This window comes from Dermacentor variabilis, chromosome 5 (genome assembly GCF_050947875.1).
Source record: "Dermacentor variabilis isolate Ectoservices chromosome 5, ASM5094787v1, whole genome shotgun sequence".
NCBI lineage: Eukaryota > Metazoa > Arthropoda > Arachnida > Ixodida > Ixodidae > Dermacentor > Dermacentor variabilis.
The window spans coordinates 194,725,683-194,738,876 of NC_134572.1; the positions used below are offsets into that span (position 1 = coordinate 194,725,683).

The 13,194-nt window shown below is 45.8% G+C and overlaps 1 protein-coding gene across 1 annotated transcript in view; it reads left to right on the plus strand.

Moving 5' to 3' along the window:
- Positions 1 to 13,194, plus strand: part of Rpn3 (regulatory particle non-ATPase 3) — a 123,969-nt gene that overhangs the window by 6,799 nt on the left and 103,976 nt on the right. The window contains exon 3 of the mRNA XM_075693891.1: positions 12,298 to 12,488. Coding sequence (XP_075550006.1) covers positions 12,298 to 12,488 — 191 coding nt within the window. The remainder of the gene's footprint in view (positions 1 to 12,297; positions 12,489 to 13,194) is intronic.

Here is a 13,194-nt window from a genome sequence, read left to right on the forward strand (position 1 = left end):
AACTCAAAGCGCCCTCACGCATTTCGCACCGTTTAGATAATCAGTGCAACAACAAGTGCACACATGGAAGAACACAAGTTTTCGTTCATCAGCCCTTCCATGTGCCATCATTCTTTGAAATGATCTTCCTAATATGCTTGCATCTATATGCAACCATTAATCATTCCACGATCTGCTGCGCCAATGCAGTCGAACCTGACTATATCGAACCCGTTTACATAGAATTATTCTATATGTCGAACAATTTCTAGGCACAGTATAGTTACAATGAGTATATAGAGCAAAAATTACGTTTACATTGAACAAAAATATCGAACGTCGAGCGTCGGAACAGCACCCCCAGAAGTTGGCTTTCCCTCGCGGTTGCGGGGAAACCCGACGGCGCGGCTCCATCCAACCGCTCTCCCTACCGTGACCACGTTGCGTTGAACAAGCCTTCGACACCCCTCTGCAAAAAATGATCCTGGCCCGCCGCAGCGCTTGCTCAGACAGCCAATCAGAGGCTCTTGTGTCCTCGTCGTGCAAAACGGCGAAGGTGCGAGTTGTCTCGGTGCTTTTCAGGCCCATTGTGTGTGTGCCTTGTGGGCCTTCTCCCGCAGTGTTGTCGTGATGAAGCGGCAGAATTCGCGTTTTGTCGTGAAGCTCAAAATCGTAAATCTGGTTGAACGCGGTGACAAGTCGGATGTGTCCCCGCAGTGTGAATGACTCCAAGGAACACTCTCAGGATGATCTTGAAGAATAAGGGCTAAAGCGGCCAAACTCTCGCCCCGGTGCCCGTGGCGCCCGATGCGTACACACGGCCGTGTACGAGTGGCTCATCCAAAATTGCTTCAGCCGTGCCGGCTTCCGCGTGCTCGGTTATGATTGCAAATTCTGATAAATGCGATGCAGCCGTTGCCGGTGTTGCCAAAGTTCAGAGTGAGCTGTCAGTATTTCCGGAAGCTGTTGACGAATCAACAGCGGATTAGTTTGTGAGTGCAAATGATGCTGTCGCGACCACGGGAGAGCCCAAGAACGAAGACTACATTGCCGACATCGTACCGAGCACAAGTGAAAGTGGGCACAATGAGGAAAGCAACGACAGTCCTTTGCCTACTTCCTCCAAAGTGATTGGTGCGCTTGCACTAGTCCGGTGCTCCTGCGTGAATGCGGAAGGTTGCGGCCTCAGCTGCTCCCGAATCTTTAGACAATGTGGAGAAGTGCGTGCGTCGCAAGCAGCGAAATTGCCCTAGCAGAAAGAAATGGAGGACTACTTCATGCAAACTAAGCTAGTTTCATCAATAAAGTGATTTTATAAATTGTGTGTGCTTTTATGACATCCTATTATTCAGCAGGCTTATATCGAATTATGCTTTATATCGAACTAATAGGCGTTTTTTTGCAAGTTTGATATAGCCGGGTTCGACTGTATCTTCAAGTGACATTGTGAAGTGACAGCCTTGAAGAAGACAAGTCCACATGTTGAACCATTGGCTCCGGCTTTAACCTTGTGGTCGTTTTGCTCATTGTGACGTTAATAATCCTTGTGTGTAATGCAGTTAAACCTCGATGTAACCAACTTCTATTAAAAAAATTCTTCATATAACAAAGCATTTCACTTTTCGTAACCTGTTGTCAATAGGACACCATGTATTGCTTCCTCCCTCAATATAACGAAGTGTGTTTGTCAGTGATTTTAATATAACGGAATTTCACCTCCACCGTAGAGGAATGCTGAGGCAGTAAATGGAAACTTCCGCAGACGCAGATGGTCAAATTATTGAATTACAAGCGGCTGCGACAAGACGGACCACTGAAGTGGGGCTGCATCATGCTTCATATAAAGTCAAGTTCGATAAGATCCTATCGCGCCCTGCGCACTGTTTGCTTTAAAGGGCAATTCTGGCGTTTTTGAACCATAGTAGGATATCATTATTTTCCAATTACATTGACAGTCCTGTCACTGCTAGGGTGGTTCAATAATAATTAAATAACCAATAAACGAGATATCGAAATGGGTAGCCGCTTTGAGTGACGTCATGATGAGTCAGTGACGTCAGATGCTACATTACCATAATGTAATAAACGAGAAGAAAGGGGGTTATCCGAGGAGCCCGATTTTTATTGTCATATAAGAAGCCAACAAACACTGATACCAAGGACAACTTAGGGGAAATCACTTGTGCTTAATAAGTGAGAATAAAGAAACGATAAATTAATGGAAATTAAAGTGGATGAAAAAACAACTTGCCGTAGGTGGGAATCGAACCCGCAGAATGCGAAGGTTGTGGGTTCGGTTCCCACCTGGGGCAAGTTTTTTCATCCATTTTAATTTCCATTAATTTATCATTTCTGTTGACAGTGCTTCATGCTATGCTGTGTGTGCGTGTGCGTGTACGTAGATTTGGATGTGAAATTAGGGCCTTGGGCGGAGGCATTGTCATTCCCCTGTGCAGCCTCAAGGATTTTTTAGACAAAGTCAATAGACAAGAACGCAGTGAACGCACAGAGTGCTTTGATTTTGTCCGTTGCTATTTTTTCACTCTAGTTAATAATGAATCCATGCCGACTCGTCCAGTTTTCGTTTCTTATGTTGGGCTCATGAGCCCACTTGTGTCACGGAATATCTGCATGGCTATGTATACAGTTGCCGACTCATTTTTCGGACTCCAAAAATTCGGAAATGCTCGATTATTCGGTCTGCTTCGCGGCACCGCCATTCTCCCCATAGACCATAATGTATAACAACTGCCGAAAGTTCGGACACCTTGCAACCTCTCATCTGATTTTTTCGGACACTCCTTGAGTCGAACTCGATCGAGTGCACCATGCACCGACTCTGACCGGTGCATGGTTCGACTTGCTGAATGCCATTATTGTTTTGAATGGAGCCTCCTGGCTGCCTCACGAAGTGGCGCTACTACGAATCCCCGTTCATCATCATCATTTCTGCCTAGTTCGTGGCCACAGCAGTTCCTGTCTCAGCTTAGTAAGCCATGTCAAGACAATCCAGCAGCCGATTTGTTTCTTCGTGCACCACCCCGCGAGTAGGCCACGTTTTTCGTTTGTGCGGCTGGTGTCAGTGTGATGGTGTGGTGATGTTTGCATTGTGTGCTGTGTCGGAGTTGCGGTGATCCAATCCAGCATACGGGCATCGCGTCAAGTGTCTAATGGCGCCGACAGTGCCCGCGCAGACTGCGCTGGGGAATGCCGGCAAGCGGGTGCCGGGAGGCCTAAGATTTGTCGCTTTCCGATGTGCTCCCTACCGACGCGGAAAATGTTCTGCCGAGACTTGCGCAGTGGTTGCATTGTGATTCCGGACACCGTCTTATTTGACAGTTTCACAGGTGCTGACACTGCTGTACTGACATGCGCAGATTCGAACACGGCGAGATCATTCATCAGGTTTCTGCTGCACCGCCGGATGATGACTCCGAGTCGGAAGATGATGCACCATGTGCTACGCTGCCGTCACATGCGGAGCGTACACAAGCAGTGACTATGCTTTCAGCCGCCTATAGCGACTGTACGACCCTCTCCGAGATTCAGGCTTATCTGATTGCGCGTAAACGGAGTAGTGTGCAACGGCGCTTTCACGATTTCTTCAAGCCTACTGCTGAGCCCGAATAAGTGCGTGGAAATAAAGGATTTAATTTTTTTTTCTTAATCTGCTTTTTCGGCCACCTGTTTATTCGGACATTTCTGCAGTACCCGTGAGGTCCGAATAAACGGTCAGCGACTGTACAACGAAATTTCAATATAACGAAGTGATTTGCCAGTTTTACCGAGGCTGTTATATCGAGGTTTATCTGTACTGCGTTTGGATATTGTTTCTCTTTTAATTTCTTTTGTTTACAACAATTCATATTTCTCTTGTAAACCCATGCTTTTTTTTTCTTTAGTTCTGTGTTTGTTATTTTTGCTGCATTTGCATACTTCTTCAGTGATAATATTGTGTTCCTTGCACTTATCTCTGTTACTGCTTTCTTGCCCTCTATATTTTTAATTTGCTTAAAATATCTGTTCATCCCCCTTACTCAATGCCCTTGGGGCTCTATTGACCCTTTTCTCTGCGATCTCATGGGCATCGTCGTATTGCATCACATGGTGACACATCCATTGCTTGCCTTCGTGTTCACAATGGATGGCCATCACACCTGGTGTGGCTCAGCAAACTTCTCATTTGGCGGATATCGTAGATGGTAATTGGGTGGACGACACAAAGCTTTGGTCACAGCTTCCGAGGACACATAGCACTTTCAATACTCATTACACCTTGTCAAAGCAGCAGGAGAGCATATACGGTGCTTGTACTAAAAGCGGGGCTAGAAATGTATTCCAAGCTGTCGAAATTTTCCACTTATGAATTAAACCAGGATCAGTGTGCTTTGCTCTTCATTCTTTATTTGGCTCGTGAACAGCTTGTCCTTTTTCTGACTTGGTAACGTTCCTCGGTGCGGGCGCTATCCGATTGTTTTTCTGCCTAATTGCTTGCAGGTGTGCTCAGTTGCAATAGATTTGTTTGTTTTGAACACAAGGCTTGGAACGTAGATCTGTACTTTGTAATAGCTTGTAGCAAAGACGTATTATCATTAGTCACTTGCTTACTCTGTGCACCGTCGCGACACGTTTGGCCTTGAACGTTCATTTATAGTCGGTGTAGTCGCCATCAGCCATGCTTCAGCGTGTTTACTGAGCCCATTCAATTATTCTTGATACGTGGGTGCTAGAATGGGCTTGCACACTATAGAGGATATACTTTGTGTACAAGTTGGACTGTATAGTATGTGTAGATAAAGTGTGAGAAACTTACTGTGCTGGGAAGCAGTGCTACTTCATTTGTCACTGTGTAATGAGCGGTACTCACTCTTGCCAACATTCCGGGGTTGAAGTCCTTTGCAGCGCTGGCAGGAGAGTGAATTTCTTTATCCTTGAGGAAAGCCGTGCATCACGAAGGGTGGCCGGCAACACAAACAGTCCTTATGTAGAAGCCATCCGTGGACTTGGTTACACAGGTTCATTTCATTCCTTGTATTTTGCAGCCAATCACTTTGCATGCCTTCCCTTTACCATTCCACATTTTGCAGTATGAATGGAGCACAGTGCGTTAGCGAATACCCAGTGTCGCATTTCATCCGACAGTAGGGGTGCGATCGGAGATCGTTGTTCGGCGCATTCGTTCGGTTACTGGCGCGTGTGATTGGCCTGCTCCGCGCCGACGTCGCCAGCCACGAGGCGTGGCCACGTTTTTGGTGACGTCAAAATGACGATGCGCTCCTGTCAATCATCATGCAACCGAGCACGTCGTCTGCTAGGCGCCGAACCCGACGAGAGTTGGGAAGTTTAGAGCGATCATATGCTCGTTACGAGACCAGCTTCGCATGGTGCGTCTGGTGGATTGGATTAGATCCAACCGGTGGCTGTGGTTGCTATATGGCTCATTCGGGTCTAATCCATAATTTAATTCACGAAAATGGCGCCTGGGTTGGGAACTTAGGTTGTTGCGCTGGCGTTACTCAAGGAGGAAGGAGAGTGGGTGGCGGTGCGAAACGCATGCGAAGATTATACCGTATTTTTGCGATTCTAAGCACCCCCCGATTCTAAGCCCCTCTATTTTTGCGAACAAATTGGGGAAAAAAGTTTGCGTGCGAATCTAAGCATCCCCCAATTTGTTAGGAAGAGCGCGTAGCCAAGACCGCCAAGCGCGCTTGCTCGCTCTGTCATCGAGCCGGAGCCGTCGGAGTCCCGAGGTGGAACGGCGTCCGCGGCGCAATCTTGCCGCACAGCCAGACTGCAGAGCCGCGCGGACTCGTGAGCGGCAGCGATAGTGACTGAGCATCCGACACAAGTGGTGGGTTCACTGTCTTCACCGATTTTTCTTTTGGGTGTTTGCAAAATAAATATTATTTTTAGCACCCATCTCGTCGTGATGTCGCAGCGAAAAGGGGGATGGGGGTCATTTTAGATTTTTCGAATCTAAGCACCCTCCCTCACTTTGGGCATCGCAATCATGAGAAAAGGGGGTGCTTAGAATCGAGTAAATACGGTAACAGAAAGCGAATTCCGGCATCGCTTTCATTTCTCGAAACAGTGCGTTAGTTGTACAGCGAAATCGGCCCTACCATTGGTGCTACCGAGCCACTGGAATGTTGTTGCTGCCTCTTGAAAAGTGCGCCACGGTTCCCGTCATTTCTTTTTTCTTCTTGCTGTGCGCGACACCACCTAGGGACGACGCAGAGAAACTAATAGTTATAAATTGCAGTAGTGACACATACTACTATTTGAAAACGTGTTAGGGTTTCAGAAGAAAAAATAAATGTTTGAGGTAAAGATTTCATTCATTTGGAAGACAAGAAACATTTCGTTTCTTAGTATACTGTCTGCAAGCAGACGACAAACGAGAGAAGTAAACTTCTGGAGATTTCACCGCTTGCCGATTGGCTGCTCTCTCCGCCCCGTTCTCAGAAATTTTGCATACTGCCATTTTGTGACGTTGCAGCAACCGAGCTGAACGCTTATCGCACAAAGATCTTCAATCGCGCCCCTGATTGTGCAGTAGCATGGCAGAAGTGGTTTTGTATTTGTGCGCTTTCACCGAGGCAATGTACAGTGGTGCGCCGCGAGAGCTCATTCCTCTAGATGCTCTGCGAAAAGGGTCAACGAGGTATTTTAGAAGAATAAATAAATATCAGTAAATATAGGGGAGTCATTGCTTTTTTTTAAAGGTAATGCTAAGACACATGTTTGCTGATGTGTTGGACGAGTTGTTGAAGAATGTTAAAATGTGTGATTAGCAAAGCAATAATGCTGGAGGCTTAGGTCAAAAATTCACTAAAGGGGCAAACGAGGCCCACAAATTAGTCTACAAGGCAGTTGTGTTAGATATCGACAAGAACAGTGCATCAGTAATTGTTTAACAAAATATGCAGCTATAAGAAAAAGAGCAGTAAGATATGCAAATGTATCACAATGTTTATAAATGATGTATATGCATTGGAAGGTTACCCATATCATTAAATAGATACAGTATCATTGTTGGCTACTTCACAGAAATAAAGCAAAAGAGAACAGAGCAGAGAGGCACAATATTAAGCATTGTAGTCAGGTATTCGACGAAAACTCATCTGGCGAGGAAACATGATGCCAAAAAGCATGCACTCGCCAAGAATAAAATAAAGAAAGAACCGACGTTTCGGGCCCCGTGCGGGTCCCTTGATCATAATGAAGATGCAAGCATGGGCGCGGCTATTTATGGGTGAGGTGGCGCAGTGTTCAGGTGTATATCTCGGGAAAATTACCCCACGTCCTGTTTATCGTGTGTGTAGTTGATTGGATGTAAAATGATTCTAAAAGCAAATGGGCAGATAACTGTTTTTCTTTTGCGATGATGGCTGCCGAGTCCCAGTACATGTGCACAGAAGCAGGTGGCTAGCAGACATGCTCTGGTCTTTCATGGGTAAAGCCTGTGGTTTCAGGCAGTCATGGTGCTTTGAAGGAGTTACATTTTGAGTGAAAGATCTAGTATACAAGCTGAGTATGAAAAATCATGATGACCAGCGAAGCTGTTTAGCACACGGCACAGAGGTGGCAGAGAATTTTGAACAATGGTATGAACACATTTATTGTCTTGATCAGTGGTCATTGTGACGATAGGCATGCACATACATTCTTATACCACCCCTTTTATTATTATAATTCCATTATATTCGCATATAGTCCAGACTCCCAAAGAGCAGTGCGCATCTGAAGAGCGACGGCAGGAACAGAGATGAGAATGGAATTCTCACTGGAGGGTGGAAAACACTACTAAGGAAGATCGTGCCCAAAATTCCAAGCCCGTGCAGGATGTCACTCTTCGTAGGCGCGTTGCTCCTCTGGAGTCCAGACTCTACGCGGCCTCCCCATTACGACAGAAAAGTGAAATTCAAAATCTTGAATGGCAACTGGTCTTTCTGTTATTTTATATACCGTATTTACTTGCATAATGATCTCACTCGTGTAATGATTGCACCCCTGAATTTGTCGATTTTTTTTTCTTTCCCATGTAATGCTCGCACCCCGAACTTGTTGCAGCAATATGTCGTGTGCCAAGTCTAGCTAATGATGATCGCACTTACCATCTGTCGAATGACACGCGAACGACTCTTGAAGACATACCAGGCGGTCTGCACACACTAAACATTCTTAAGCAGATGCTCCATTTCAATCCTTGCATCACTTTCCACACTTCCATGACAAAAAAAAAAAAGCTACAACCAAACTTGCCTTTAGTATGTGTAGGCGTTATAATGGTTGTGGTAAACAACAAGAAAAAAAGGCTCCTTTCGATTCTTCTCGTCTGCACTCGTAGGCACGCCACAAATCGCGAGCGACAACGATAGTGGCCATGTTTACACTGATACGTTTGTAGTGTACCCTATTCATACGCCGACGCTTGTAACACAGCTAATATATTTGCCCACCCTTAGCGGAAACATGCAGTATTAGGATAGTAGTGAAGACAAACGCCGCAGTTTCTGCAGCATGCCCGCCATGTGTTTCTATGTCACTGACAGCTAAGCGCGCCTAGCTCTGTTTCTGTCTCCTCAAAGTGGACATGGCCATGTTATTGGCGCAAGCTTACCAATATTTACGATATCATTCATTACTGATCTTGAAGAAACTGTTTCAATGCGCGTAATGTACTCGCAAGAAGAAAAAAAATCTTGTTCGGCGCGTTCAGCTTGCTGTGCAGGCCGCCATTTTTTTTTTTTTTTTTGATGTCCCGCACTGTTCAGTGGCAGCAGCCTGCTTGTTGACCTGTTGTTATCCTGCAGCAAACGCAGCATGAAAAAAAAAATTTTGTCGCAAATTTAACCCACGTAGTGATCGCACCCCTGAATTTGCGTAAATATTTTTGACAAGGAAGTGCAATCATTATGCGAATAAATACGGTACATTCGTGTGGACAATGGGACCGCCGCTCTGAGGAGCCGAACGAAACTAGACACACGTGATGTTTCAACGGCACTGCAACTGCGGTATAGCTGAAAGAAAGGAAATTATACACAAGTGCTTAGAACGCTGACAAAGAAAGGGCAGTATGCACGTAGACATGGCCAATGCGGGTCGGCCTTTTGGGCTAAGATCTCGTTGTATGTCTGCTGCCTTTTCTGGACGTCTCCTGCCCTTTCGAGAACAGGCTGCAGGCGTTCCAGGAAGCCTGGAAGGCAAAGGTGAAGTACGCCCCTGTTCAGCGTTATCTCCTCCGGAGGTTCCAACGTGTGACTGTGAATGCGGTTGCTGTCGGCTGTTTGGGCACCTGGAAACGACCGTGTCATGCGCAGGCTCTGCAGTTGGCAATACTTGCAAATGATGAAGCACCTGTGCGTTAGTGACACGGTCAATGCTTCCACACGAATTTACAAAGCACACATCGGCGTTTCTTAATCTGTTTATGAGAAGCATTTACACCTTTACAGTTTTAGCCTTTTACATTGCTAACACCACTAACTAGTATTTTTTAGCCATTTTGTTTACCTTTTAGCATATGCACCCTTTTATCTAGTTTTTTCCTTGGTTTTTGTAACCCCATGTTTTAATGTTTGTATCCAGCATAATAAAAAATTATGTTCCCACCCTTGTGCCTGGGACCTCTTTAGGTTACAGGTTGGACAAGGGTAGTTCAAGGGTGTGCTACAGGTCCCAGAGCCCACCACCCGGTGTCCACAGATGTATGTGCCATTGCACTTGGACCCTGTCTGAACAGAACCCTAGCCACAAACAGCATTGCTATAAAAGAATGGAAACACAAGACAGAGCAGGGACAGCTGCATATTTATTTTGCGATGAGCACCTTTACATTCTGAACATGCCAGGAGTAGCATTTATTCGAACCTATGCCAGCCCCGATTCCAAGCCGACCTCTGAATGTCCGAAGCCAGAAAAAATAAAAAAAAAGCTTACCTCGAATGTAAGCCGAACAAACAAGTGAGCGAGGGTTGCAATGTGGGCTTGTTGGTAACGCATATTGAATAGGTATACGGTAACGGTAATAAAAACAGCACAAAAGAAGACACACAGGGACACACATTGTTGGAAGTTAGCGCTGTGTGTGTCTTCTTTTGTCCTGTCTTTTAATTGCGCTACCGTACACCTATGCAAAGAAACAAGTGAGGACAGCGTTCACAAAATGAAAACAGCATTTATTTAATATGAACATGCCAAGCTCACTCTACGTCATCGCCGCTAGCTTAGTGCTCTTGCGGATGCACGCAAGCTTGTGTCCGCGCACCCACGCATGCACAGACAATGCGACACGGCTTGTACGTGTCGAAATGCGGCGCGATCTCAGTGAACAGCTTCTCTCTGTTATCGCGTGCTTATCATACTTATCGCTGTAATCTCCTTGTTGCGGCACACGTAAAAAGCATCTCTCGTTGCCCCCTCCAACGACGGATGTTTTTCTCATAGATGCGGAAGTCCTGCCCGGCTTGAACGTTCGACGATGGCTCTGCGGCTAGCACAACTTTTCGTTCATGGCATCACCTGTTTGGTGCCATTACAATAACTCCATGCCGATACAACACAGGACAAAATGGTGACGCCGCTCATGTACTTCAGTTGCCTACTGGCACTGCTAGTAGCGGCTGTGATACTGGCTTTTCTATATGGCGCTAGTGATGCGCCATATTTATAATTTTCAATTAAGAACTGCTTTTTAAAATCCTCAAGTCTAAGGTGGCCTAGAGTTTGGTATATGATTATTTGGAAAAAAAAAAGCTATCGGCCTAGATTCAAATAAATGCGGTATGTCCCTGCCATACACGAACACGGCCTGTGCAGCACAGCAAAGAAGAAAGAAAAATGTGGCAAGCAATAACCTCCTGTCTTTGTCTGCTGACCATAACAGAGATACAAGCTTGCCAACCGATGCCAAACCACCTCCATGTATTATTGAGGTGAATTTCTGTAAAATTGCAGTCTGCTGCCATCTGTCACCTCAACCCTGAGGAAAAAGCAAAGTTGGCCCCAGAACGTTTTGAGCCATATTCTTGGCCAATCACTTTTGGGAGACACTATCACATTGCCAAGATAGCACCAGACGCATAAGGGTCTAGGAGCCAAAGCGTTCCTGGCATAGCGCCAAGCACACCGCCTTTTCACCGTGCCAAGAACGCTCGCCCACGGATGCCAAAGCGTTCAGTGCTGGTCTTGCAAAAGTGAAAGTATTCTCGACTGTGATTGTCCAAGAATATCGCCCTTCGTCCTACCCTTTATGGTCGCCGGCTGGTGTGCTCCTGACAAGCATAAGTATTGGTTTGTCGATCGGGCGTTATGTAACACTCAACTGGCAAGTGCACTCGTTTTTCTTTGTATTCGTAGGGGCACATATTTGGAACTTCAACTATGGTTAATTACAGTTTACAGCGTTTGTGCGTGGACGCCACTTTTTAGTGGAACAGTTGAAGGTATTCATGCACGCTTTTTGTGGGGTAGAGCTGATATTTTCTTTACTCTATCTGCTCACAGGTTTCGCCACCAATCTGTGTACCAACTGGAGGCTCCAATATTGCCAGAAGGCATCAAGGATGTGTAGTGCGAGACTCTGCACAGATACTATATAAGTGAAAGTGCTGGGAGGGTTAACAGATTTCTGTGCTTCATACAAGTGTGCTGCATTTCTGCATTTTTTTTTTAGCAGAAAAGAGTAATTGAAGCCTTTATTGTCACTTGAAAAGCTGTTAGTCTTTGTTGAGGTTCTGTCTAGTGTGTACTGATTGATCATGAGCATATAACAATTTTGAGCTTTCCTTGAAGACAGTGCCTCTTGCCAACTTTCTTCTTTTGAGATAATCACGAGAAAATGTAAACTATCTCTGTGCATCTTAGTGTAAGCATCAGTGCATAGGTCTCCAACCAAGGACGGAACGTCAAGTGACTTCGGTGTCGTGAATCACGACAAAGTGCAAGCAGAATGTGGGTAAGGAAGGAAGGCTCAAGTCAATGCAGTGCCCTGTTGCTATCTTTTCGGTCTCTTTCAGACTCATCGAATAATTTGTGATGCTTCTCACGTTGAGCTTAAGCAGCAATATAACGCCCTGGTCCAAGGCTTGGTGCACCCTGGTGTGGCAGAACAGTGTCTCCAAAGTTCCTTTGTCGGCCTCAAGTATTGGCAATATGTTTCCTGTGGAAGAAAAGGCTTCTTTACATTGCTGATTGTGTTTTCGAGTGTGCACGTCTGGATTGATCAACGACAGCAGCGCTACTGGTAGTACAGGAATCCATCTGAAAATGGGGAGCTTACTGAGTGATTGCTTCCACTCTCTGTGAATGCAGACATTAAGGAGCATGCCCGCCACATTGAGAAGGCAGTGACCAGCAAGGAGCCGCGTTTCATCCTGCGCATCCTGCGAGCTCTGATGCCCACCCGCAAGCGGCTCAATGACCGAGTGCTGCGCAAGATCGTCACTGGCTTTTTCACCCACTCCAGCCAGGACAGGGATTCCCTGCTTGGATGCCTCGAGGAGGTGCGCCCTCATTTTATTCACTACCCTTAACCTCATTTAATTTGACTTTTCGGTTAATTCGATCCAGACCGAAGGTACTGGCCAGCATTGGTGCATTTCTATAAACCCAAACTTTCAATATTTAAATCCCAAATTTGGCTTGCACTGGATAATTTGCACTTTACCAGCTAGCACTTGTGTGTCTGACCCCTAAGGGGAACCCAATGGCGACTCCTTTAGTGGCACCATCTGACTCGGCAGAGCTTAGGGGACAGGGAATGCATTGCAATGCACATCACCAATTTTTGAAGCGAGGAAAGTCTGCTACTGCAAGGTCCCTGCAAAAGGACTTGTCGAACACTGCTTGAAAGTTTAAAAGAAACAACCCCCCTCCCCCATTGGCGCAAATAAAGTCTCCCGATTTTTTCATCTCGCCAGGTTGGCAGGTATGTATTGGTTGCACCTTGGAGAAAAACCTAGGTGATCAAAATTAATTCAAAGGTGCGCCTCATAATGATATCATTGTTTTAGCATGAAAGCCCGCAGAATTTAATTCATTTTACATTTCCTGGCAAGATCTTTACTCGCATGTAGAAGGAGCTGTTGTCAACACTATCCTCTACGTCATGTGCTACACAGGCACATGACCTCACACACATTCCACTGTTATTAACGAGGGCTTGTGCCTAGAAGGAACAGCCGAGGAGACAAATGCCGAGAAAAATGT